The 27,933-nt window shown below is 39.8% G+C and overlaps 1 protein-coding gene across 1 annotated transcript; it reads right to left on the minus strand.

Moving 5' to 3' along the window:
* Positions 1-27,273, minus strand: alg3 (ALG3 alpha-1,3- mannosyltransferase). The gene is made up of 9 exons (XM_052017765.1): positions 26,795-27,273; positions 22,036-22,135; positions 19,251-19,398; positions 14,752-14,912; positions 12,603-12,723; positions 5,958-6,163; positions 5,076-5,153; positions 4,199-4,342; positions 1-2,835 (listed from the first exon to the last, which is right to left on the minus strand). Exons 1-9 carry the CDS (start codon positions 26,991-26,993, stop codon positions 2,658-2,660), a joined length of 1,335 nt encoding a protein of 444 aa, XP_051873725.1. The 5' UTR covers positions 26,994-27,273; the 3' UTR covers positions 1-2,657.
* Positions 27,274-27,933: the final 660 nt, after the last annotated feature.

A 27,933-nucleotide genomic window follows, 5' to 3' on the forward strand; every position in this document is an offset into this window, starting at 1 on the left:
AGTTGTTTTTTTTATTTTGTCTTAAGGGAGTTATTCCCGAAGCTGGACATCCTTTTATGTCAATTAAAATATTGCCCTGGCTATCCATCTTGATTTTTGTTCACACACTGCAGACTGGTTTGGTTTTTACCATTTATCCAGACAACTGGTAGAGCTGCACAAACAAGTTCCACATCCACCAAGAGACATCAAGCACTTTGTACCTCTAAACACCTTCTCTTCCTTTCTACTTTTGCACAACCACACAGCAGGGCAAGTCAACTACACAGGGCAGAAAGCCATTTCTTTTGAAAGGCATGGAAATCATATTTGCCCGCAGAATGAGTTAGAGCAATTTATAGGCACATTCTTTTCAGAAAATATACAAAAATTCCAAAACATTTTGACAACACTTTAAGGACAGCGCAATTAAGACTGAAATGCTGATGAAGGTCATTAAAAAGCACACTGCAGTGATGGATTGCCCATGTCTACTGATGCAGATGTACATGGATGGTTTCAAAATACTTTATCAAACACCATCAAATTAAATGGTCTGAAGTTTAGGCCAACAAAAGAACAAGGCTTTGGAGAAACAGACGTTGATCAATTAAAATAGGGAAAGCACTGTGGGTCTTCTGGACTTGTGCACGTTTCCTCTGTGATTAGTACCTTTCAGAATGGCTGGACTGTCATAATGACTCCAAAATTAGAGATTAATTTACAAAGGAGCAAGCAAAAGAAAACTCCCCAGGTTTCCCCAGAGACATAGGGTATTAGCCAAGTTAATTTCTATGTACCTTTCAGTGGAGACAGATACTATGTTTCTTTAAAAAATATATATATACACACTGCTAAAACTGGCAATCATCAAGGATACAGAGCATCTTGAGACTGGAAATCTCTGCTGATCTTGGCAGATCCAAGATAAACAGACACAAAAATAGTCATGAACTAAGACCCTTGTCTTGTGCTGAAGTATCCTGGATGGTCTTGAGGGGGTTCAAGTCTTTTTCTATACCCAGGGAATTATATAACACAACGAGCTGCCCAAGGCCAGAGCTCCCAAAGGCTGACTCTTAGCCCTGACACAGTTGGGTTGTTTAATCTTCCCAGATGACCCTTGCTCTGAAGTAGGATGCCTGCCTGTTGGACCAGACTAGATTCCTGATGATAATGACCAAAAATTTAAAGTGCTATTTGCTGAGGTACTACAGGGACACTCAATCAACATTTCTGCCACTTTGGCATTGGAGTGGTCTGGAGTTAAGGTCAACCCTTTCCCTCTGCTACAAATTTTTGCTACTTTAGTGGAGCAGCAGTATCCCAGGAGTTAAAGTTTGTGGAGTTTTAGATCACCTTACTATTATTCTCCACGTTTGGGGTGCAGAGGTTGCTTTGGTTCAGTAATTATGAAAGCTAGTGTCCTCTTGCAACCATGTAACCATGGTAGGCCCTTCAAGATTCATTGAATTGAACTTTAATGCCATATAAAGCTGCTATTTTCCATTTGTAGGACACATGTTTGGGAAGGTGTGGGGGAGGGGGGGTGTGTGGTGGAAAGAATGTGAAAAATTCCTATTGTAATGAAGACTGCATTTTAACTTGTTTATTTTCAATTGAGAGCTGTATATACTGCTTGAAGAGGACGATTTTGCCAAACAGAAATCATATGCAACCAAAACTTTTTCATAAATTATTTCCCATTGGTTACAAATTTAACACTCAAAAATACTTTTTTAAAATCTATTCAGCAAAACTTTAGACCATACATCATAAACAAAGAAATCTGTGGCATTAAGTGGAAATTATGCATCATGTCTCTAGGAATTTTTTCCTTGCACTGTGTGCTTTAAAAATAAACATCGCCATGGTTGACCTATACTCAAATGTCAGTTCTTGTTCTATAAATGATTATATAGCTTTCTCCACTTACATCTCACATGTATAGATTTCCTAACTCCACAGGACAAATATAGGAGTAACCTATAGCTCAAATGGACAATATATAGAAATCCCATTTAGGTATGACACAGTTAGTTACTGCTTTTATTCTGGTTCTGCCATACTTCCTCGTGTAACTAGACAACTGGACTTCAGTTAAACTGTAATCCATTCCATCATTTAATCAGAAAAATTCTAATGCAATCATTTAAAGACAAAAACATACTTTAAAAAAATCTCACGAAAAATGATTTCTAAAAAGTGAATTCTTGAAACTGCCACTTACTTTAGTTCACAAACCTTCTAAAGGACTATTTTATGTGCCAGGAAGTGTAAATAAAAGCATCCGAAATTGAAAAAAAAATCACACAATGAAGAAAAATTAACCTAAAGCTATCAACCTGCACTATTCCACAGATAAGTCCAATGTTGATGTTTTGTGTCCATCCTCAGACTTAAAGCCCTGTGAACCTCACGCTTTAGAAGACAGTGAGGGAGAAAAACCTCACTGGGCTGCAGGCAAGTGCAAAGTGACATTCAGAAATCAAGGTTGCAGGTGTCAAATTCACATGAATTTTTTTGTGTCTATAGTGGCTCCAGGACAACAAATCCTTAAAATACTTCAGAGTGGTAGCCACTGGCCACCAGATTTTTTTCTTAATTTTCCCTCTTAACTATATTAATGTAATGATATTATCATTGCTTGCTGGAGCCCTATCTTTAAGTCCAATAAATCATTTCCTCTTTTTCAATAGATCCTGGTCTTCACTTTGTGTACCCTCCTCAGGATCAGCATGGCCGTACCAGAGAGAAAGCAGAATAATCACGTGACACACATGGAGTGAGATCGAGCTATACACAGTTGAGGGATATGTATTCCAAGACATCTCAATTAGTCCTAAAATAAGAACTCTGAAAGAAGAATAAAAGATGATATCACATAATGATCTACTTTTAACCTCTTCAATCAGAAGAAATTCACAATCAACATGCTCATCATTAACCAAGGACATCCGTGTATGTCCAATTCTAAGCAAATAATGATCCTCAATGGATTGGGTCATCAGAATAGGCAAAACTATTCCTTTTCTGTACACAATTCATTTAATCTGCTTTTGCAACATGAAAATACTTAGTAGTCTGGACACTTTACTGTTGAAGCTTAATGAAAATAGAATTAACTAGAATTATTACATTGAGGGCAGGTAAAGTAGAAGAAACTCAATTAAAAATGCAAAATTTGATTAAAAACATTTTAGCCAAAATTTGCAGAATACATAATAAAATACACACAAATATAATTTCCCTTGGTATCACAGTGAACAAAATCATTATTGATAGACAAACAATTGCCTAAACTATTTCCAATATTTTCAATAATTAAAAATCTGGATAAGATCAGATTTATAATTTACTATAAATAAAATGATTTTGTGGACTTGCTCCCAAGTATCCTTAATTTTCTAATAATCAAAGAAAAATGGATTGATTATTTGTTCACTTCTCAAATTCTACTACTCTATACAAAAAAAATCAATTATAGATTTCAAGCCTTCAATTCAAGTACCTTTGGGAAAACAGTAGATGGTGCATGCTGCAGCCACTGGGTTCCAGTGGAGGGAATGAATATTTAAGGTACTATATGTGGTGGTAATCTAGTGAGGTGCTTTCCAGAAAGTTGCTGGAGCTGCACTCATGTAGGGACATAGAGTATTCCATCACACTCTTGTCTTATGCCTTGTAGTTGGTGGTAAGGCCTTGGGGTATCAGAAGTTGAGTTACTCACTACAAGATACACAACCTCTGACATACTCTTGAAGCTGTGGTATTTATGTAGTAAGTTCCACTATAGGAATGCCATTAAATGTCAAGGGTAGGTTGGTAGACTTGTTGAAGATCATCTGGGACTTCTGTAGCAAATGTTGTTTGCCACTTATCAGCCCATGCCTGAATGTAAGCATGTGATGCTGTGGAGTTGCAAATGCCATCAAACATTGTGTAATCATCAGTGAATATCCGTTTATCTGACCTGTTCCTTACATCATTCTCATTCTCCCCCTCCCTCACCTGCCTATCATCCTCCTCTCACCTGGATCCACCTATCACCTGTCAGCTCTTGCTCCACCCCTTCCCCGCACCTTTTTATACTGGCCATCTCCCCTCTTTCCAGTCCTGAAATTTTGACTGCCCATTTCCCTCCATAGATGCTGCCTGACCCATTGAGTTCCTCCACCATTTTATGTGCACTGTTATACTGTGAAATGATGGAACTTACTTGAGGAGATGAGCAAGTTTTTTCACATGTGTGCTCCACAAAAGGTATGGCAGAGTATGAAAGTACCAGACATAGAATTGGTAGTGTAGTGATCGACTGAAACAAATACCAATGAAATTTGAGGTGAAGAGAACAAATATAATCTGTACTCATCAATTAAGGAAAAATTAAGTACTTAGATGTTTAAAACTGATTGTTTCAGCACGGAGATCAAAAACACTTTATGGTGGAGGACCATGTCACTTAACATTTCGGATAAGCATTTTGCATTTTGGCTTAGCGTTAATTTTGTGATTGTACAACTAGCAAAATCTAAGCCAACATGACTTGCTGAATTAACTCACTTCCAAAGAGACAATTCAAGAATTACAGTGGTTTGCTGTCAATAAATATTTATTGTTTCCTGCCCCATGCTAATTCCCTCATTCCTTGTTACCTACAAAATCACCAAATGATTCCAACTGATGGTTCAAAATTATCAGGGACTCATTACTAATATTAAAATCAGCGGGGTCTTCCCAGAGACTCACCTGATTATAACATCACATTCCTGGAGATCATGTACATATATTATGCCAAGGAGAAATGCACTGAAGGTTAGTTTTAAACTGCCCAAAAGAAAATAATGCCACAGATGCAGAACCTATCATTATATACACACAGCAGTAGGAATTGCATGGCAAGAGGCTAAAGATTTTGCTGTCTCTCTGTGGTATACATGGCTGAATCTGAAAAACATCAATTTAAAATATTTGTACTTTAGCTTACATTAACCATGTCAGTGTCTTACCATCCAGGCCTTGCTTCTCTTGATTTTGTGGCCTGTTTCTCAACAACAGAAATATTCAGAAATTATAACACTGATTTTGAAAGGATATGATTTGTGGTTACAGCTTGGTGCTGTGTTTTTCTCTCCTCTGGGGCCTTCAGAAGTGAAAGAATTCCCTCCTCAGATCTAGGACATGAATCAGGGAACAAAAATTAGTGTCATATCTGGAAGCAACTCAATAGAATTAAAAGAAAAGGGCAGTGAATAAACTGGAATGAACGACATTTTCTTGTGGATTTTTGGAACTCTACTATGGAACATGTTTTAGAGTGAACATATTTTGTTCTTATTCTGTGAAAAAGTTGAGAGAAACATTCAACATTGAGGGTAGCAATATCCAACCCATTACACTTGTTCCCTAACCCTGTTGAACCTATGGAGCTCCGTAGTCGTCGATGGATTTGAAGGAATTTTAAATATTATACAACACAACGATCTCTGAACAGCAGAACAAAAACAAAAACCACATACTCCTTCTGACAATGATTCAAGATTGACAATGAATATCTTATTCATTCAGCCTATCATAGACATCTCCCCACCCACCCTCACTACCCTCCCTGCACCTTAACAAGCTTCTTTTCTCTTCTTCCCCATTTTGATGAAGGGTCTTCGACCTGAAAGGTTAACTCTGTTTCTCCTCCCACAGATGCAGCCTGACCTACTAAGTATTTCCAGCATTTTGTGTTTTTATTTTAATTTCCAGCATCTGCATTTCTGTTGATTTTTCATTCATGCTGTGACTGTGGAAAGAGATCCAACTTGGAGCAAATGACTAACCTGCTCTCAAAGACTGAGCAAGGAATTTCCAAAGCACATGATCTCACCCAACAAAGCAGGGGTGAAAGAGAAGGGACACATGAGGGGGAAGGGAAACAATGTAGATAATGACGCCCTTAATGTACACAAAACTGAAAGAAACACACATACTTGTTCCATCTGCAGATTGCAAAGAGAATCAAAACAGTCAGATGTGCCACCAACAGTGCAAGGTGGAAGTAACGATTGAGGAAGACACTCTCAGGTAGGAAACGCCAGTTCACTGTCCACTTGAAGAGAAATTGGCGGCCAAGGTCAAATGCTCTTGCTACATATCCAACTGGATTTTCCATTAGGAAGGGCAAACCCAACACAACCTAAACAACATGAGGAAGAAAAATATTTTGATCATCAGTTGAGAATCCAGCAAAACGTGGAATTATACAGCACAGGAATCACCATGCTTGTGTCAGCTCTTTGAAAGAGTTGGCAACTAATTTTACATTTCTTTCCTACAACTGAACAAATGTTTCCTCCAAGTCCAACTCCTGCTGGAGTCCAAAACTTTATAGCAGACTTGATCATTTTTCTGCTTGTTAAAATGATCATGCAAGTACATACCCTTCCACTTCCATGTTAAGTTTAATATGAAGTGGAGGAGGTGACTCAATTTCAAGAGGTTGAATGAAGTTAACAAACAGAACCTAACAGTCCCCTTTATGGAACAAAAGGGCAGCATAACACTGTTGCACACTGCTCTGAGAAGCTGAACTTTTTTTTCTATTCAAGTTACAAAAACAGAAAGATGACCAAAAGTACTTTCCCCCGCTTCATATTAACAGAAAGAGGACATAGGACGATATCAATAGAAAATGTTGGAATTACTCTTCAGGTCAAGCAGCAGCATCAAAGGAGAGGGAAACAGAGTTGCTGTTTCCAGCCAAGGGTTCTTCATCAGAAATGGAAAATCGAGAAAACAAGGGTGTTTTAGATTGTAGAGGGGGAGAAGGGATGGAGAGAACAGAGGGAGTGTCTGCTGCTTTGATAACTTTGGTCTACATCTTATCACAAACATTCCCTTCAGCCCTCTCCCTCTCTTCAATGTAAAGCATGCTTTTTTTCTGACTTTTCCAGTTCTGATAAAGGAAGCTTGACTGGTCTCTTCAACTCTGTTTCTGCCCTCACAGATGTAGCTTGACCCACTCGATGCTTCCAGCATTTTCGGTATTTGTTTTGGATTTCCAACATCTGCAAATTTTTTTTTTACTCCAATATGAACACATCAGACAGAAATAAATCACCTGGTCCATGTAGCTGTGAAACCTTTTGCATCATGTCACCAAGATGCCATGTGGAAAGCAAATAAAAAATCTGAAAAACACTACTACAGGTGACAGGAATGATCAAGTCCTGCATTAACAGTACCTACCTGTATGCTGCCATTTCCATCCCAATCTGAATCACTATTACAGAGTGAATCAGAACTCAATGCAGAAGTTATTGTAAAGAAAACAATCTTCTAAGACGGGAACCAGGTAGCAGGGCAGTCATCATTTGTCTGTGCCCATCTGCATCGCCCACCCAAGGTTCAGCATTGAAATGCAGAGGACTTGACAGTGACAAGTTCAGCAGGAGTTTGGGGTTTCTGCAGGAGCCTCAAACTCACAAAGACAAACGTCAGCTGTCCCACACAGCGATGATTCATGATATTTAACAACAATCTTTGAGAGGTGTTTTCAGACAAATTCTTAATGGGGAAGGACAATATTTGTAGGTGAAAATGATCCTTTAAAACTTTATAGTCTTTTGCTTGTGAACAATTAACTACATCTTTCCACTTAAGATTTGCTATGGAGTTTAAGCTTCCATTAGTAATAAATGTTTCATATAGCAAAAGCATAATATGTGCAGGTAAAGTCACAAATGATTATTTGCTAACTAACATGAATGTAATTAATGCTTTATTCAATAGAAAATTACTTTATGTCACCAGCAGTGTTGGCTATAATCACATCTTTTAACACTCTGCTGTGCTTCAGCTATCATCTCATTTACAGTTCCAGTCCACTGTTAATTTCAGGGCTGCAGAAATCTGCAATGCAAGTTTCTGATCATCTATCCAATAAATATGTTACTGTACGAGTGAACTAACCTTCAAGGAGACAGGCCAATCTCCACTTGTACGCTTGTGAAAACTGAGTGAAATTAAGCAGCATTCAGAAGTGAATAAATTTGCAATAAATCAGAAACATAATAAAGGTCTTTAATTCCTAGTTGTAGGAGAAACTACTTAGGTTAAGAACAGTCTTCATATGCTGATAAACTACATTACTGTCTGTCTACCTATTCTCCTGAATAAAGGAATTTAAGCAACAACCAATTGCTTAGTTAGGTGGCAAGTCAATGCTTGACAGTGATTGAAAAGTTCATTTAGCAGTTTGCAATCAATGAGTTGGAGACTTGAACAATAGCCAGCTTCTCCAAAGCCTAACTAAAACCAAAGTATAGTATCCATTTAAGCATCAATATTATTGTGTTACATTAAAACAAATTTGCTTAAAATTTAAGTATGCAAGTCTGTACCTTGAGATGTTAATGGTAGCAATATCATTCCTCTGTAAAACTGGCATCTACATCTGTGTGTGTGCAGTTGAACACATTGAGGACAGAAGGACATGTTTATTTCTATCAAGTGTTTCAAAATATTAGGCATGTGCTTCCAGCAGAAGTGGTGGTTTATTAATGAGATAAATGATGTTATACAAACTCAATGGAGTTAGTTATGCAACCTGTTATTGCTTTTGCAAATGTTATCAACAAAAAAAAATCAAATGAAAACACATTAACTTTTCATTTAAAATCTGAAAACTTTAAACTTTGTGAAAGTGCAACTATTCAAATGCCACACTGAGCCATAGTTGCTGCTGTAGTAGAAAATTAGGAAATCTAAAATATAAATAGAAAATGCTGGAAATATTCAGCAAGTCAGGGCACATCTGTGGGAAGAGTTAACATTTCATGTCATAGATCATTCTTCAGAATTGGGAAGGAGATAAAAGAAGATTGCTAAGCTACAGGGAGCACGGACGATATCTCTGATAGAGTAAAACAAGGGTAACCATAGGGATAAGGTGTAAACAAGGTTACCTGGTCAATAAGTGAATGGGAACAGTTAGAGAGTGAGAACTTGGACAAAATGACAGAGACAAATGAATGCAAGAGTTGCGAAATGCAGATCAGGCTGGCTGGTCAGGCTGGGCACGTCTTCCACTCCCAGAGGAAAAATCACAAACAAGCTGAGCCAATCTCACAGATGGGCAACTGATACTGACAGAGAAATCAAGTTACCTGAAGTTGTAGAGTTCAATATTAAGTCCAGAAGTCTGCAACGTGCCCAGATGGAAGATGGGGTGCTGTTCCTTAAGCTTGCATTGGGCCTTATTGTAGCAGTGCAGGTGGAAAATCTAAACTGTAGAACCTTCATCTTAGTTCCCCTCAGACCTGCAATCAGATCTTAAATCAGATCTGCAGGGATGCAAGGCACCATTAGGAAGAAAAGCAGAAGCAGCCAGGTTTGGTAAACTGGGAAGATGTGTTGCTAGTGGGTGGGGAGATTGGCTGGGAAAGAATGAGTGTTCTGGAAGCATGACAGAATGTAGTCCTTCAGAGAGTCAAGTTCTTATGCAGTGATGGACGGAACTTTTTCTGTCTAACTAACTACTTTTTGCAAGGCAGTCAGTTGTTGATTGTGATATTCTGCTGGGCACTATGATTACAGATGTGGAGAGGAGAAGGTAACTGAAAGAATTCGAATGGAGTTAATTTTTTTAAAAATAGGAAATAAGATATGACAATGCTAAGGCCATGGTAGAGATGACAGAGGATATGCTTGTTTCTATCAAGTGTTTTGTGATAATAAGTATATGCTTCTACCAGACTAGTTAGTTATTTTAAATAAGATAACATTTATTAATAATGTTACTAAATGTCAATGGATCTGATTATATGGTTGGCCTATCTTGACATAGATCTTACATGAAGCAGCTCTTTTAAGTAAGTGAAATAATGGCAGGTGCAACCCACTGGTGGAATTCATTTCCCCATCTCAAATCTGAAATCCATTACTAATAATCACCTTAAACGTACTGCAGAACAGTATTTACGCTTCCAGAATATGCCTTTAATTGCATTAGTACACGGGCATGAGCTCACATTAAATGAAATGATTGCTTTGTATCTTTTTGTTTTAACTTCATGTTCATTTTACTGCAAGTGATGCTTCATATTAAGTAAGAATAGACATGATAAGGTTAAGGGGAAGCATGCCTGTTAAATGGAGCTCTTGCCACTGTATGCTCAATATCTAAGGCCTGCTTCCAGTGGGTTCTCAAACATGAAAGCTGACTGACAACAAAGCAAGCAATTCTGACTTATGAAAATAGCGACACAGCAATGAACACAGATCTGCAAAACCCATAAATGAATCTAGGGAAGTGGTTTCCTTGCTTTCCAAACCACATTTCATTCATTTTGCTCTATATGTACTATAACTTGAATAGTTTAAGATCAGTTCTGGAGGTCCACCAGGGATCATGGCACTCAGTCTACTTGGACCTGCATTCTATTGACAGAAGATCCCAGACTGAAACTCAAGGGGACGTGTCAGAGTACTAGCTTTCCTATTCTTTTACAATCTTATATTCCTCATTTTACATTTTTCAGTAGTGGTAAATCACTAATCTTTACGAAATCTAGTAGAGGTTCAAAAGGATAAAGTTGAATGCTTCCTCACACTTCTAATGGCAGTTCACGAATCCAGGAATTCAGATTTCGACCATTCAGAATTGCAGTTTGTCTTCTTTATATTGTCAGGTTACTGCATGCACTGACGACACATATTTTGCTGACAGCAATGTGAACTTGAATAACCTTGGGTTATTAAATTATCTTCTTAAGATATAGAGGGATTAATTATGTTTAAAATATAAAAATACATCAGTTATTTAGCTAGTAGATTAATGTTGTTTGATCTTAAAAAAATACTAATATCCACCAAAACCTCATTAATCTCCTACAAAATATAATAAAATATTCACACAAATCAAACAACAGATGTGATAAGAAAAAGCAATTACTCAGAGCAATCCTGCACAGCAGAATGCTGGCAACAATATCAAATAAAAGGCAGCTAATTTAACTAATTAAACAGTGTGTGGAGATGATAAGTAATCTATTTCCAGGAAGTCTTCTTATACAATTCTAATGTGTTAACCACTTGCAACTCAAGAACAACACAGTTGAAGCACAATTGTGAGAAGTGAATTTTCAACCAGTTGCCCTAGCATAAAACTGGCATGCCATGACTTCAATGGAAATAAAATCCAGATGGATTCTATAATAGTCAACTGATCTTCAAAGCTACCTTTATAACCAGACAACAAGCTGACAATGTATTCCAGAGTTCGAAGTCAAGGGAAAAAGTTGAAAAAAAATTGTGGAAAGATGATGTTGCGGGGGGAAGAAGAAATACATTTTTTAAAATTTGAGAGCAGATCTGAACTAACCTTGAATAAAGCAGATTGAAATACTAGTTGAATTTAAACAAGTTTTGATATGAATGTGACAAATTAAAAATTAATTATGAGCTCTTTTACCAGCCTTTAAAAGGATTCCCTGCAAGGTTTGTATTTACAGTTAGCAATGATGAAATGTTCTGTAGGATTTTGTGGAGAAAATGATGCAGAAATGAGTATTATGTGAATACAATAAAGTGAATTCTAGGTATTCAATCAGAACACAATGATATAGAGTTGCTCAAAAACGATAAAAGGATAAGGTGAAAATAGAAAGCTTACATTAATTAGGAACCAAATATAATGCAAGAATAACCAGTTTATTGGAATCAAGGGAAGTGTTGTTCAAAGCTCTCATCAGAGCAGACTTTGTGAACTGTTTCCACTTCTTAATGAACAACACTTATAGGAAATATAAATCTGGAGACAATTCAGTGATAGTTATTGTTCATAACATCAACAGAGAATAGGAAGAGACCAGAGAAAATTGGATTTTACAGCTCAAAGGTGAGATAAGCAAAACAGAAAACTGCACGAGAAAGCAAATTAAGAATGTTACTTCAACTAAACCATTTAAGTGAGACAAATCTTCAAAATCACAAAAGGCAAAGAGATGTGCTCATGAAATGGACATTACAGAAGAAGAACAGAGCTATCCCCCTGTGAAACAATATGAACAACATGGTTGCTAAAGGTTTAATGATTAGCTGCATATCCTTGGTACAGCACCACCAAATCTATCAAGAACCTATAACCGCTTGAATGAATTGAGCCTTGTGCGGTTAGGGTTGAAGTCTGTTTTTTTGTCATTGTCTTTGCCTGTCTGAATCTGACCTCTGACCAAGCACATGGAAAGTTACTGAACAAGAAAAACTATACAAGGAGTTGTAAGAAAGGGGATTGCATCAGTTTTTAGTTGAGAATATGGTGCTTTCCCTTAATTGCTCCCTTGCTAGCAAGATAATAAAAGAAGGATTTCCTTGTTAACAGTCAGTGTGCTTGAGTTATTTATAACATTCCCCCCCCCGCCCCCCCCCCCACCATGTGAACGCTGCTTGACCCGCTGAGATCCTCCAGCAGTTTGGTTTTTGCTCTAGATTCCAGATTGAAAACCTTTCCTTGGAATTATTTATCTTGCAATCAATAAAATGCAGGTACTTATATTTTACATTTTAAACTCAAAAATTGTAGTTTTACATTACACTGTTATTCCAATTGAGAGAGATATTGATGGCATACGCACCTGCAACGCAGCACAGATGCCCAGCTTTGGGATGGTCCGCACCAATCCAAACTCAAAGATGAGAAGGAATAACAATCCTGGAGCGAAGAGCAAAATGTTCATCTTTATGGAAACAGCTAAACTGCCCAGGGAACAAACAGAATGAAATTTTTATTCTTGGTTCTACAGAATATTGACTCAAAAAAAAGTAGGTTCTCAGCTTCACCATGAGATCAAAGTGAAACTTAGCTAATTTTATTGATACAATTTACACAAATCTTACAAATGCACACTTTAATCATATCTAAGTCACAGAAATATTTATTTCATTTCGACAGAAATAAAACATTAAATCATTGTGTAAGTTTTAAATTGATACTTAGGTCAGCACACATCATGGTTGCTGTAATTTTGTCAATATATCACCCTATATCTCAGTAGCATTCTCAATGCTGCATCAGTGCCTTCTTTATACTTATTTTCTAAAGGTTTCTAATGATTGCTGTACAAAATCATTCAATTACTTTCAAGATTTATCAAATTCCAACTGTTTCTTTGTTCTGGACAACTGCATCGTGCAAACAACAAGACTGATTACTCAGGAGCTGAAACACCACCACACTCCACCCGAAAAAAAGAGGAACGATGTACTTTTAGTTCCAGAAAGAAAAGTTGCACTTCATCAAAAAATTCTTGCAAAGAACAGCCCTCCTAATCCTATATTTAAACCTAAACTTAAAGACACCAAGGTTGTGGTGTAATATCCTAGTTACAGCATGCTCTAATCATAGTAAAAAAAAAGGTTGAAGATTGAAAACTCCTGCAGAATTAATCACAATCTACTCAGGGAATGTGCAGCAGGTCAGGCAGCACCTGTAACACCACAAATTTAACATTTCAAATTGTTGTCCTTTCATCAGGATTGTTCATTTTATGTTTTTATTTCAGATTTCCAGAATCTGCGTTTGTTTCATTTAGTGTTCCAAAACGAATGCTGCAGTATTACAAGAAGCCATTTGATAATCAAGGGGTTATCAAAATTATTTAAATTAAATGCAGAAACAGTCATTGCAGGAAATTATCTTCTCTTTGTACAGCGGGTACCATGAGGTGGGTTCATTGCAGATATCGGACAAGCTGGTTTACAGAAGATGCCCAACATCAGATTAACAAGAATTAATCAGTAACAATAATTTACTGGATATTGCTTGTCTTTGAAATTTCCAAGACCCCAGAACACTCTGTGCAGAAGGTGCATTTCACTGTGTGTTTCGATGTACGTGACTAATAGATATCTTATTGGATGCAAGATTTTTCAATGACCAGATATGGTCATTGAAAGTTTCATATGGAACTTCCAACATTTATCTGTGACAGGAAGCAAGGGAGACCTGTGCAAGCATCGAGAAAATGTAGAAATCCCCAACTCCTTGACTAAAGCTTACTGCTGATTTCCCAACTGTGCTGCATTACTGAGGCCCTCATGGAGTCCAATGATGGAGCACCAACTTCCTTCAATTCCCTGGCAGTTACTTTGGAAAGTCTGCCATTGGTGAAATCTAGTAAAGGTTCAGTTATTTCATTTATTTCAATGGAAAAGATTGGCTGCTAGACAGGGTCAAATTTCAGGTAATTTACAATTTTTTTAATTAATTGAGTTAATACATGTAACTGCTTTATGTGTTTTCAAATATTCGAGTGTTGCAATTTGTTTTTACTATTTAAAATGTTTCAAATGCATATTGTGAATGCCTCTGACATTCACAAACACTGAAACTCTCTGACCCTGTAGCATTGGTTTAACCAGCTATAAAAATCATTTTTGGTCAAGCTTATTTATAGTCAGAAAACTCTGATGCGCAATGCCTCATCAACCACATTGAAGTTGGCTCCATGGATGAAGTTGCTTCTGGAGGATCTGCACAAAGCAGGTGTTGAACAGGGTAGGGAAACAGCAAGCACAAGTGACTCCATGCTCCCAAGAAATTCCAGAGCACTCTTCTTTATTTCCCCCAGGAGATTTCTCAACCTTATGGGGTGAGGCAGAGGTGTAGATTACATTCTATCTGGATAAGAAAGGCTTGATTAATCATCTTCTCAAGTCTGTACATTTTCCTATTTCCACAAAAGGAAAAACCCAAATTAAAAGTTTGCTTTTTATAATACTTGCCTGAAGAAGCAACAGCCTAGTGACCAGTGATTGTTCAGAAAGAGGTTCACAGCCACGTAGAGGATCATCATGGCAATAGGGTCATTAAAGAGTCGAAGAATAAAGATAGAATGGATCCGATAGGAAGCACAGCACATGAAGAAAAACACAAATGGTGGAACCTAGAAAATATGAGGATGTAAGGAACAAATGTTGTCAACTACAAAGCAAACACTATATGGAATTGTATTACTAAGCATTCAGAGTAAATAAAATGGAATTATGATCCTTGCTTACATACTTGAAAAAAATTGTAGAAGTGGTTATCATAACAGCATTCACTATTCAGTAAGAAAACATCAAGTGACCTAATTCCACATTTTGTCAATGTCACTGTTCAGCCACCTGTGAAATGTGCAACATGACGCCAAGAATATCTCATTCTTCAGCCTTCTTTGTGTTGTCCAACTTCCCTCAAGTCAATAGCTCAAGGGGTGAGTGCATAAGTGATAGGAACACAAAGTGTGCTGTGATAGCTCAGATAATTGCAGGCTAAACTAGCCCCCACCAAGCATTAAATATCTGCATGAGTGTGACAGACCAGGTTCACATAATGTCTTCTACAGCTGGGTAGTCATGGCTTCAGTGATTCATTCACAGGATATGGATGTCACTGGCAATGTCTGCATTCATTATCTATCCTTATTATCTAATCTGAGAAGGCAGTTTAAAGGGTGGGTCAAGGCGCATTTTGTACCTCAAAGGGCATGAGCAAAACAGTTAGGCTTGGTGGTTTCATGGTTACTGTTACTGGGGCTGGATTTTGTTTTCCATTCCAGATTTAATAATTTGAAGTTAAATTCTGGGATTCAAACTCCAGTCTATGAATCAAGTGTTTGCTTCTTGCTGCTAGTCCAGTAACATAACCACTACAATACTGCAGTGGTACTTCAGAGATGTATAGTGGCCACATCAGCAAGAATTCATACATAACTACAGTTAAATGGTCAAGAAAATGAGTAGAGAAAATAATTTAAAAATAGTTAAGAATCCAGGTAAAAGGCCAGTGATTAAATATGAGACTTCAAAAGGCTATTCACTACTGAATGAGAGAATCAATTTTAAGATGACAAGCACATGGAGTTCTCAACATCAGAGGCAGGCAATATGAAGTTCACTCAATTTGAAATAAACAAAGAAAAGAATAACTAAATGACAGGTCCCTGGCTACTCTTGTGACATTTACTGTGATAACTTGACACTGAAAAAGAGCTTGAGAATGATGCCTTCTTAGCTAAGACATTAAAGCCTCCTTTACAGGCTGCCCTGGGTTGGAACGGGTTCTGTTTTTACTGACATCTCTAAGTTGAATTTGTCCATAAGTTGGAAAATACAGAAAAAACAAAAATCACTTAATATAGTAACCATACCTCTACAGTATTGTATGAATGATGCTGATGAAGCCCAATTAACATGATACAGTTACAATGATACAGAATCAGAAGGTCCACCCTCATTGGCTGGTTTCAATGGGCTTCAAATTACATTGTTTAACAGAGTATTGTTGTACAAGTATCAATTGAAGCAATTACTTGTCAATTTCCAACAGCCTCCTGTGGTGAAACTGGCAGCCCGTGCTCTTAATGGTGTCAGATTACTGCGGGGAGGTTACATGTAAACAGGGTTATTTCCCCCATGACCAGTTCTCATTTGAATTTAATAATATTTACAGGACAAGAGTGGTGGTGTTGGGGGTTCTTGAAGAACATTAAGTCCCCAAGGCCTGCAGGGATCTATCCCAGGTTATTGAGAGAGGCAATAGAGGACATTGCTAGGACCTTTTAGTATCCTCTTTAACCACAGGCGAGGTCCCAGAGACTGGAGGATAGCCAATGTTGTTCCTCTGTTTAAGGAGGACAACAGGGACAAACCAGGGAATTATAGGCTGATGAGCCTTATATCAGTGGTAGGGAAATTGTTGGAGATGATTCTTAAGGACAAGATCTACTTACATCTGGAAAAGCATAGACTTATTAGGGATAGGCAGCATAGCTTTGTGCAGGGGAGGTCATGTATTACAAACCTGATTGAGTTTATTGAGAAAGTGAAGAAGGTGATCAATGAGGGTTGGGCAATGGATGTCATATATATGGATTTTAGTAAAGCATTTGACAAGGTCCCTCATGATAGCCTGATCCAGAAGATTAAGGCACATGGGATCCATGGAGACTTAGCAGATAGGATTCAAAATTGGCCTGGCCAAAGAAAGAGTAGTGGTGGAAGGGTGTTATTATGACTGGAGGTCTGTGATCAGTGCTGTTCCGCAAAAATCAGTGCTGGAACCTCTGTTGATTGTGATATATATACATGGACGGAAATGTAGGTACGCTGATTAGTAAGTTTTCAGAAAACACAAAAATTGGTTGAGTTGTGGATAGTAAGGAAGGTTGTTGGAGGATTCAGTAGGATATAGACCATTTGAAAATGCCTGCAGAGAATTGGCAGATGGAGTTTAATCCAGAGGAGTGTGAGGTGTTGCACCTTGGGAGGTCAAACGTAAGAGGAAATTATAGAGAAAATAGGAGGACCGTTAGAAGCATTGATGTAGAGGGATCTTGGGGAGCAAGTCCATTGCTCCCGGAAAGTGGCAACACAAGTAGATAGGATGGTTAAGAAAGGCATATGCCATACTTGCCTTCATTGGTCAGGGTGTTGAGTATAAAGGTTGGGAAGTCATGTTGCAGCTGTATAAAACTTTGGTTAAGCCACAATGTGTTCAGTTCTGATTGATGCATTACAGGAAGGATGTGGAGTCTTTGACTAAGTTCACCAGGATGTTGCCTGGATTTCAGACCATTAGCTATAGGGAGAGGTTGGACAAACTTGGTATTCTCTGGAGTGTCAGTGGCTAAGGGACAACCTGATAAAAGTATATAAAATTATGAGAGGCAAAGAAGGGTAGACAGTCAGAATCTTTTTCCCAGGGTGGAAATGGCATATACTAGAGGGCATAGCTTTGAGAGGGGGATTTAGAGGAGATATACAAATCGTACTTTTTGTTTACACAGATAAGTTTAAACAAATAGTAACATTTTTGTTTACACAATAGTAACATTTCTATCACATCTGCTCCCACCACTTCTGGGAGCACATTCCAGGCAGGTGCCTGGAAAGCACTGCCAGAAGTGGTGGCAGCAGATGTGATAGAAATCTTACTATTAAGAGGCATTAAGAGGCACATGAATAGGCAGGGAATGGAGGGATATAGACCACGTGCAGGCAGATGGGATTAGATAAAATTGGCATGGTCAGCACAGATACCGTGGGCCACTGGGCCTGTACCTGTTCCACTACTGTTGTTGGTAGAATCTCAGATGGCGAGAAGGCGGCGTACAGGAGTGACACAGATTGGCGGGTTGAGTGGTGTCGCAACAACCACCTTACATTCAACGTCAGCAAGACCAAGGAATGGATTGTGGGTTTCAGGAAGGGGAAGTCGGGAGAACACACACCAGTTGTCATTGAGGGGTCAGCAGTGGAAAGGATGAGTAGCTTCAAGTTCCTGGGTGTCAACATCTTGGAGGATCTATTCTGGGTCCAACACATTGATACAATCATGAAGAAGGCATGCCAGTGGCTCTACTTCATTAGTTTTTTTGAGGAGATTTGGTACGTCACCAAAGACTTTTGAAAATTTCTATAGATGAACACTGGAGAGCATTCTGACCGGTTGCATCACAGCCTGGTAAGGAGGCTCCAATGTACAGGATTGCAGGAGGCTGCAGAGGGTTGTAGACTTAGCCAGCTCCATCATGGGCACAACTCTCCCCACCATCAAGGACATCTTCAAAGAGGTGGTGCCTCAAGAAGGCAGCCTCTATCATTAAGGACCCTCACCATCTGGGACATGCCCTTTTCTTGTTACTACCATCAGGGAGGAGGTACAGCAGCCTGAAGACCCACACACAGTGATTTAGGAACAGCTTCTGCTCTCTGCCATCAGATTTCTGCATGGTCCATGAACATTACCTTGTTATTCCTTTCTTTGTTTGCACTATTTACTTTGTAATTTATAGCAATTTTATGTCTTTGCACTGTACTAACGCCACAAAACAACAAATTGCACGACAGTGATAATAAACCCAATTCTGATTCTGTATTTTCTATGTTCTGTATATGTACCAGATGTCCATAAGTTGGGTGTTCATAACCCAGGGAGGGCTTGTATCTGGGCAACACTAGAAAATGAGAATATTCTAACAGAACAGGAATTAGGAAGTGGCAAAGAGATTATCCTCCAATTCAGTGTAGGGAACATGACTAGCTATGCCACTGTCTTTCATTACATCCTACATAATCCTGATAAGCAAATATATTCTTTACAGCCAGTTATTTACAATACTGTACGAATTCAAGTGACCAATTTTGTAACATGGGCATGGAACATTAATTTTGATTTTTAAATATTTTTATTTGAAATATGGCTCAGTTCAAACAATGAATGTCTGAGATCTGCTTACCTTTTTTGTATGATTATAAATCCTAAAGACCAGCAGCAGTGTGATGAGGTAAAAAATGGCAAACATATACTGTGCGAGGTGAATATTCACTCCATGATCTGTGATGTAGTACAGCACCATGAAGATATAAACAAACCCTGCGGGATAACTGTGCAGAGAAGGAACAGCATTGAGCATTAGTGTAAATTTGTATTGGTATTGGTTTATTATCGTCACTTGTACCGAGGTACAGTGAAAAACTTGTCTTACAAACCAATCATACAGGTCAATTCATTACACAGTGCAGTTACATTGAGTTAGTACAAAGTGCATTGATGTAGTACAGGTTAAAAACAGTAACAGTACAGAGTAAAGTGTCACAGCTACAGAGAAAGTGTAGTGCAATAAGGTGCAAGGTCACAACAAGGTAGATCGTGAGGTCATAGTCCATCTCATTGTATAATAGTCTTATCACAGTGGGGTTGAAACTGCCCTTAAGTCTGGTGGTACGTGCTCTCAGGCACCTGTATCTTCTACCTGATGGAAGAGGAGAGAAGAGAGAATGTCTCGGGTGGGTGGGGTCTTTGATTATGCTGGCTGCTTCACCAATACAACGAGAGGTAAAGACAGAGTCCAAGGAGGGGAGGCTGGTGTCCGTGATGTGCTGGGCTGTGTCCACAACTCTCTACAGCTTCTTGCGGTCCTGGGCAGAGCAGTTGCCGTTGTGTTAATTCCAGCAATTATACAATTCTATCTGCTGCCCTATACTGAAGTACCCACATGTGATATGAATTTGCATCTTCAGTTCTACCATGTAACCCACACAATCCATTCAGTTCTAGTTCTAACAATCTTATAAAAATACTGCATTCCTGTCAGAGTTAGCTGATGTTAACATGGACTGAAGTGCGGCATGGAAATGGTCTGATCACTCCTGACCAGCTGAGAAACAGCACTTCCTTCTCCTGATTACTATCACCTTTGATACAAACTACACTTGTTAAGTTCAAGTAATTAGATCCTTAATGACAGCTGAGGAGGAGGTGGTGGTGGTACAGGAGCCTGAAGACCCACACTTAATTATTCAGAAAGAGCTTCTTCCCCTCTGCAATCAGATTTCTGAACAGTCTATAAACACTACCTAATTATTCCTATATTTTTTGCACTATTTATTTATTTTTGTAATTTATAGTAATTTTATGTCTTTGCATTGTACTGCTACTGCAAAACAACAAATTTCATGTCATCCAAGTCAGTGATAATAAATCTGATTCTGAATTCATTTCGATACTGACTGCTTCATATTACATACAAAGAACTGCCCTCGGTATGTTCAATGCTGGATTATATATGCTTGGGGAATCAAAACTTAGCAAGGCTCACTACTGTTGGGCTAGGATGAGCAAATGTTTCACAAATTTACCTTGACAATTGTGAGGAGTATGCTAGGACTTAAAGTACTCTCATGGAAATCAATAGAAATGCCAATGGACCTCCACCCTAACAAAAGTTTACACCACCAAAGAAATTTATTTTGCGTAAGAATATTGCATTTTAACTTAGGATTCCTAAATGCAAACACTAGAACCTGGAATATTAACATTGGTGGGTTATAAAAGTTGGTATTGGTATTGGTTTATTATTGTCACTTGTACTGAGGTACAGTGAAAAACTTGCCTTGCGTACCCTTCGTACAGATCAATTCATTACACAGTGCACTGATGTAGTACAGGGCAAAAACAATAACAGAATACAGAGTAAGTTGGGGTAAGTTTCGATGGGAAACCTGCCTGGAGTTTAACTGCTACAGTATGTGTCTTTTCTTCTTGATGAGTTGTAAGCTTGGAAGTTAGCTTGGTCAATGGGCTTGATTTTTATTTGGGTAGGAAAGAGTGGAGCAGGTTGTAGGAGCATGTGGATCTAATCCCCTGATACCATATCCTGGGTTGAGTGCATTGGAGTTGGGTTGGAGATTGATAATATTTCAACCTTAACGGATTTTACCAGTATTAAAACTCAATTGAAACTTTAAAATTCATCTTTAGCTATTTAAAGTTGTAAATTACTCTATGCCAGCTGTTAGCCTTCATCCTGAGGAACTCTGAAATAAAAGCCTACTATTACCTACTCACTGCAGGTACCTTGTCAGTCTTGACAGTAACTAACAAAAGGCAATGTCATTATATGAAAAATATTCAGAATCAGGAATGTGATTTCCATAACACCAGTTGAAAAAATTCCCAGTATCTATTGCAAAAGGAAAGGCTATTTTCAAAACTGTTTTTTTCCAAATGCTATCCCACAGGAGTTGCAAAAAGTTCTCCCTTATTGTACATATGCCTTCTTGTTAAGACCTGCATTATTGCCTGACATATTCAAAAAATGTGCCACAGATAATGAGTGCTGTAATACTGGCCTAAGTTCATGAGTCTGTCCGAGTGGACCTTTGATCTCCTGCACAACAGTGTACAGGTGACAAGTAGCAGATAGAGAGATTGTAAAGATGCCTAGTCACTGAGGCAATTCAAAACACATTTGCTTTGGAATATAGGCCCATGGAGGGATATTAAACTCACACAGGATAGAAGATGTAGGACAAAAAAAAAATCTATGGTGGCATGAGTGGTGTTATTTTGCAAATCTGAAGAAACAATTTATTTACACTAATGCATTTAAGAAAGTTTAATATACATAACTGACATGAAATTCAATACGCATTTTCAAAATTAGTGCGCTCAGACCACCTGAGATGTTTGATCAGACAATTAAGTAGCTGTAAAGTAGGAATTCTGCTCCCTCTACTTACACTAACGGTCCTGTGTCTCCTTTCAACTGAGTGTAATCATATGTTCCATTAATCACACCTTCCACTTCATCCATGTAGGCTCTCCAGTCGATTTCTGTGTCTGAAAATATACACAACTTTTCCTTTTACAATGTCTTGAATTATTTCTATCATTTTGTTTATACTTCTTTCCTAGAAGAAATCAATATGGGTTGGTGTACTTTCAATTCACTGGGTAGATAACTTTTCTTCCCCAATCTCCTAACATTGAGCATTTCAGTAGCACACCTAACGCTGACAAGAGTACTGCTAAAAATCAGTCACAAAGTTAAAAAGCATAATCATAGAATAATTTATCCACTGCATTACATTGCAATATATTGTGCAATTGCATGTCAGAAAGATCGACTTCCACTCACATTGGTCTTTTCAGGATCCTTTCAGGAAATCCCAAAGCACAGCATAATCATTAAAGTGCTTGAAGTGAAACCCCACATCTAATGTGAGAAAAAACTGGTGGCCAATTTGCACAGAACAAGTGCCCAAAACAACATGAACAAATTATCTCTTAGTTGCATCATATGACTAGGATAGAATATCAAGGAGACCCCTCCACATGTCTATTAAATATTGAAATGGGATCTTTCAAATTCGTTGAGAAAGCAGATGGAGCCTCAGTATAATGTTTCACCCAAATGTAAAACCTACCTCACTATTCCAGTGGTTGTCAGCCATGTTTCTTTGCTCAAGTTCTATAATGGGGACAGAGGTTATAATGAGCTACTACTGACATAAAAGAAGCATTGATCTTCATGTAATTCACTGCAACTTGCACCCACCCTCCTTTCTTGCCTGTGCTTGCTCTGTAAGATTGGTGGATGGGAGGGGGAGGGGGAGGGGGAGGGGGAGGGGGAGAGAACAGAGACTCCTTGATCCAAAAGTCAACTCTTGTTTTTCTCCCTACTGATGTTGTTTGACCTGATGAATGCTTCCAACATTTTTGTGTTTTTATTTTGGATTTCTATCATCTGCAGTTTGTTGTTCTGATTAACAATTTATCCCTGCTGACTTTAAAACTGACCGTGCCTCCTAGTACAGGTCTGCAAGAGCTTATTTCAAATTCAAAGGTTGCAATTCTGTTTTTAATTTTGACAAGAGAGGCCCATACTCTTTAAAACTTGATAAATAAGACAAGGCAGGAGTTGATAATAGACCATACAAGGCTTCACAAAATTGCTTTTGTGAGGACTCCTTGTGTTAAAATTGGAAGAGGAGGATTTGGAGAAGGACAGCTCTTCACTCCAACGCCAGCCATTAGTGTCAGAAAGGGCCCAAACATCCACAGCCTTGCCTATCCCTTGGCAGACTGGCACTGGCTGTAAGGATGAGGTTATGTAGAAGACTGTTCCTGGCATTCCAAGGCTTTGCAAACATGGCCTCCAGTGAAACCTGAAACTAAGGGATTCATTGCTAAGCCACCTCTATCTTAAGGAATTAATAAGGAAAATTTCTGTATGGTATGATGAACTTTGATACAAATCACTCAAATGCAGTAAGCTAAATTTGAATGTAACTAATTTAGATTGTCTTTTGCTGAAACAGAATTTAGCCCATGTAGGGTGCACAATAAGCACTTTGTGTTAATGATGTTTACAAGATTAAAGCAGTGATTCACTTGCACTTCTCCAATCTAGTGCACTGCATTTGGTGGTGTTCATAATGAGGTCTCCTGTATATCAGAGAAACCAAACGCAGATTGGGTGATCATTGTGCAAAACACTTGTGCTAAGTCTGCAGGAGTGACCCTGAGCTTCTGGTTGCCTGCCACTGAAATTTACCATCCCACTCTGCCCTCTCTGGTCTTCTGCACTGTTACAATGAAGTCCAACATAAGCTTGAGAAACAACACCTCCTTTTTCCTCTAAGCACAATGCATCCTTCAGGACTCAATATTGAGTTGTCAACTTCAGATAACTTGCTATTTCTCTCCAACTGCATCAGGACTGGCTTATTGTGCTTGCTAGTCCCCTCGCCCACCCCCCTTTTTTCTCTTCCTATGTATATTCTGGCCTGCTCAGCATATCCCAGGTCAGACTATACAACATCATCCAGACTTAGCAACACATGGTAGGCTGGTCCAGAAAGTTAATGTAAATGGGATCCAAGGCAAGCTGGCTAATTGGATCCAAAATTGGCTTGGTAATAGGAGGCAAAGGGTAGTGGTAGGGGAATTGTATTGTGGAGGGTCGTGACTGTCACGTGAAAACACTGACCCCATCTGGTCGGATGACAGCACTGCACCTACCTGGTCAGAAGACACACCACTGTCAATCAAGGTTTGGCTCCACCCCCACCCATTAGTGCACACCTAATTATTGGTCGCTTTAAACACCTTTGTACCGGGCACACTCAGGTGATTGGCCTGTTTGAACTACCTGGGCTGGACCACAGCCTTCCAGCAGTATAAAGAGTGCCACATGCTTGGTTCTGTCTCTTTGTTGTCTCTGAGGGATGCTGAAGTAGGCTGTGCACTGCTTAAGAGTAGTTAGTTAGAATATCCCTCTAGCATAAAGCCGATGCTTGCACTGAGTCAAGGAGGGTGGCAGGTGTCATATTGTTTCTTCCTTGATTTGTTTGTACCCAGTTTGTTTTGTGCGTGTGTGCGCATCTCACCGTCGTTGCGATTCCTCCCCCCAAGTTTGCAATCACCTTTGTGTGTATGTGTGTATTGCCCGTTATCCTGTCCTGTGTCTGTCTTTTATAAATAAATCACTTTAACTCCAAAGACTGTGTCCAGAGTCCTTGTCCTTTGAGACCTCACGAACTTGTCTTACAACAGGAATGCTTTTCTAATTGGAAGACTGATCAGAGGTTGCCACCATGGGAATTAGTACTGGGGTCCTTACTGTTTGTGATGTACATCAACAACTTGAATGTTGGAGGTATGATTATTAAGTATGTGGATTGTGAGGAAAGGCATCCAAGGCTACAGCAGGATATAGATCAGATGGAAAGTAAGGCAGAGCATTAACAGATGGAATTTAATCCTAACAAAGTGCAAGGTGATGCATTTTGGGAAGTCAAATAGGGGTAGAACATATACAATAAACAGAAGGATGCAAAGGAATGTTGATGAACAGAGGGATTTTTGTGTTCAAGTCAATAGTTCCCTGAAAGTGGCAACACAAGTAGATAGGGTGGTGAAGAAGGCACTTGCATACTTGCTTTCAGAAGTTAGAGTACAGAATATAAATGTTGAGACATCATATTGCAATTTACAAAACACTGGTTAGACCACATTTGGAGTATTTTGTGCAGTTCTGATTGCCACATTGTAGGCAGCACTGGATAGAGTGCAGAGGAGATTCAGCAAAATGTGCCTGGACTGGAGGGCTTTAGTTATGGGGAAAGATTGGATATTCCCTGGAGCAAGTGAGGCAGAGTAACATGATAGAGGTATACAAAATTATGCAAGAGGCACAGATGGGATAGATAGTCAGAATCTTTTTCCTGTATGGGTATCAAAAACAAGAGGGTAGAGGTTTAAGGCAGGAGGAATGAGTTTTAATGAGGGAAAGTTTTTGTTGATATCTGGAATTCTCTGCCAGAGGTGGAGGAGTTATATACAATCACTACTTTTTATAAAGAGACATTTAGACATACACTTTAATAGGCAAGGCATAGAAATATATGGACCTACTGCAGGCACGTGGGATTAGTGTAGATGGGCAAAAAGGTTGCTGATGGGCCTGTTTCTGTGCTGTTCAATGACACTATGACATTACACAGACAAAGGAGCTTAACTATCCATTCAATGGCAACATCATTCCCCCCCATTACAGACATTCCTACTGTTCCACCCATTGCCCTCCTGCACTTTGTCAACTTGCTTGCTCTTTCTCAGGTGCAGTGAAGGTTCTTTAACTGAAATGTTAATCATTTCTCCACAGATGCTGCCTGACCAGCTGAAATCTTCCCCAACATTTTCTATTTTTGTTCCAAAGACTAACACACTGCTCAGATGATATTTAAGCATTTAATTAGCAGACTTAAACTTTGTGGCAAATTCACTGGCCAATAAATAGTAAGGCTAAGAGCAAAACTGCATTTACACTGCAGCAAAGCAGTGCAAATCGACCTAAAAGTTCCAAAATATTACAAAAGCATGTTTTCTGTACTTAATGGCAAATGTGTACATTTATAATAGTCTGTCATTGGATCAGATCATGAAGAAAATAACTGGTTATGAAGATACCAATATTTTAGATCAATCACCTAGTTCAGGCGCCTTTAAAAAATCTTTAGAACACGTTGACCAATTAATAGCGCTTTGCCCACAAGTCTCTTAAGAACTTGCTGGACGTACTTTAATTGAACATAGTATAAAAAGGCGTCCAGCCACATCGATGAGAGTACCTACACCCATTCAGTAGCCGTTCGACTTTTTATATAGAATGCGGCAACAAGCCATTCGGCCCAACTACTCCATGCCGGCTCCACTCGAACCTATTCTTTTTCTAGCTAATATTACTCATTTTCAGTTTAAAACCTGCACAGTTGTCCCTGCTGCAGTGTACTCTCTTCCCCCCCCCCCGATGGTTGCTTGCTACCGGAGGTGAAGAACCGAGCCACATCATCCAGTTCCCTGGAGAGGCTGGTGCTGCTCAACACGACACATTCTTTCAGGGACCACGTCTAATACCAAGCGGGGACGGACGCCTCTTCCCCCCTCCGGGATCGGGTAAGATCGGTGGGCCGGCAGTCCACAACCTTTACTTACAGGGCACCCTGTGAATGACCCAGAGGTTGACGCAGATCTCGGCCACCCAGAGGCAGGCGGCCACCGGCACCGTGAACCGCGGCTTGAACAGGACCCAGTGCTTCTCCTGCCACAGGTCGCCCAGCCGCTCCCGCAGCGGGCCGCGGCCCGACACCGCCGCCGCCTGCGGCTTCGACTTCCAGCTCGGCGCCTTCAGCATCTCTCCTCCCCATCAACGTGAGCCGAGGGCCGGGCACAAGGAGCAGAGGCGGGCGGCCCGGACCCCGGTCCCTCTCACCCGGTCCACCGCGAAACGCTTCCCCAACCCCGGATCACGATAGTCAGTGAACCCGTCCAGGCTGATTAATGGTAAATATTCAACCCGCGAAACAACTTTGCCACAGATCATTTATAATAATTAATTATTATAAACGCTCGGCTGGCCCGGCAGCAAAAAGGAAAAAGACAGACAAAACTTCTCTCGTCTCACTCGATCGACTAACTTTTGGCAGGACCTTAAAGCCGGGCTCCTGTTTCCCGACGGACTTTCCTTTGACGGCACGGGACCAAGGAATCTAATTGGCTGGCCCGAGGACCACGTGGGGTCGGACGGGGCAGCGCGTCACGTGACTCGGTGCGCGGAACCGCTGGGGTTTCCCGGGGAACCGGCGGCGGGAACCGCCCGGGTTCAGCGACCATCGGGCGTCTGCCCTTCCCCGGGACAGCCGTTTACCCTGTGGGTTGTGTTACCGGGTCGTACAGCGTGGGAAGGGTCCCTTCGGCCCACCGAGTCCGTGCTAGCCGCCGAGCAGCATTTATTCTAATCCTACATTAATCCCATATTTCTTCTCATCAACCACCCCACCCCTTCCCTCCTCCCCTCCCCTCCACCCCACTCCTCCCCTCCCCTCCACCCCACTCCTCCCCTCCCCTTTCCTCCACCCCACCACTTCCCTCCACTCCACCCAACCCTCTCCCCCACCCCACTCACTAGATCCAACCACTCACCTACACAGTCGGGGTACTTTGCAGCTGGCAATTATCCCACCAACCGGCACGTCATTGGGATGTGCGAGGTAACCCATGCACTCACAGGGAGAACACACAGACCACACCAGAGGTCAGGAATGAACTCTGGTTCTGGGAGACGAGCTCTGCTG

This window comes from Pristis pectinata, chromosome 6 (genome assembly GCF_009764475.1).
Source record: "Pristis pectinata isolate sPriPec2 chromosome 6, sPriPec2.1.pri, whole genome shotgun sequence".
Lineage (NCBI taxonomy): Eukaryota > Metazoa > Chordata > Chondrichthyes > Rhinopristiformes > Pristidae > Pristis > Pristis pectinata.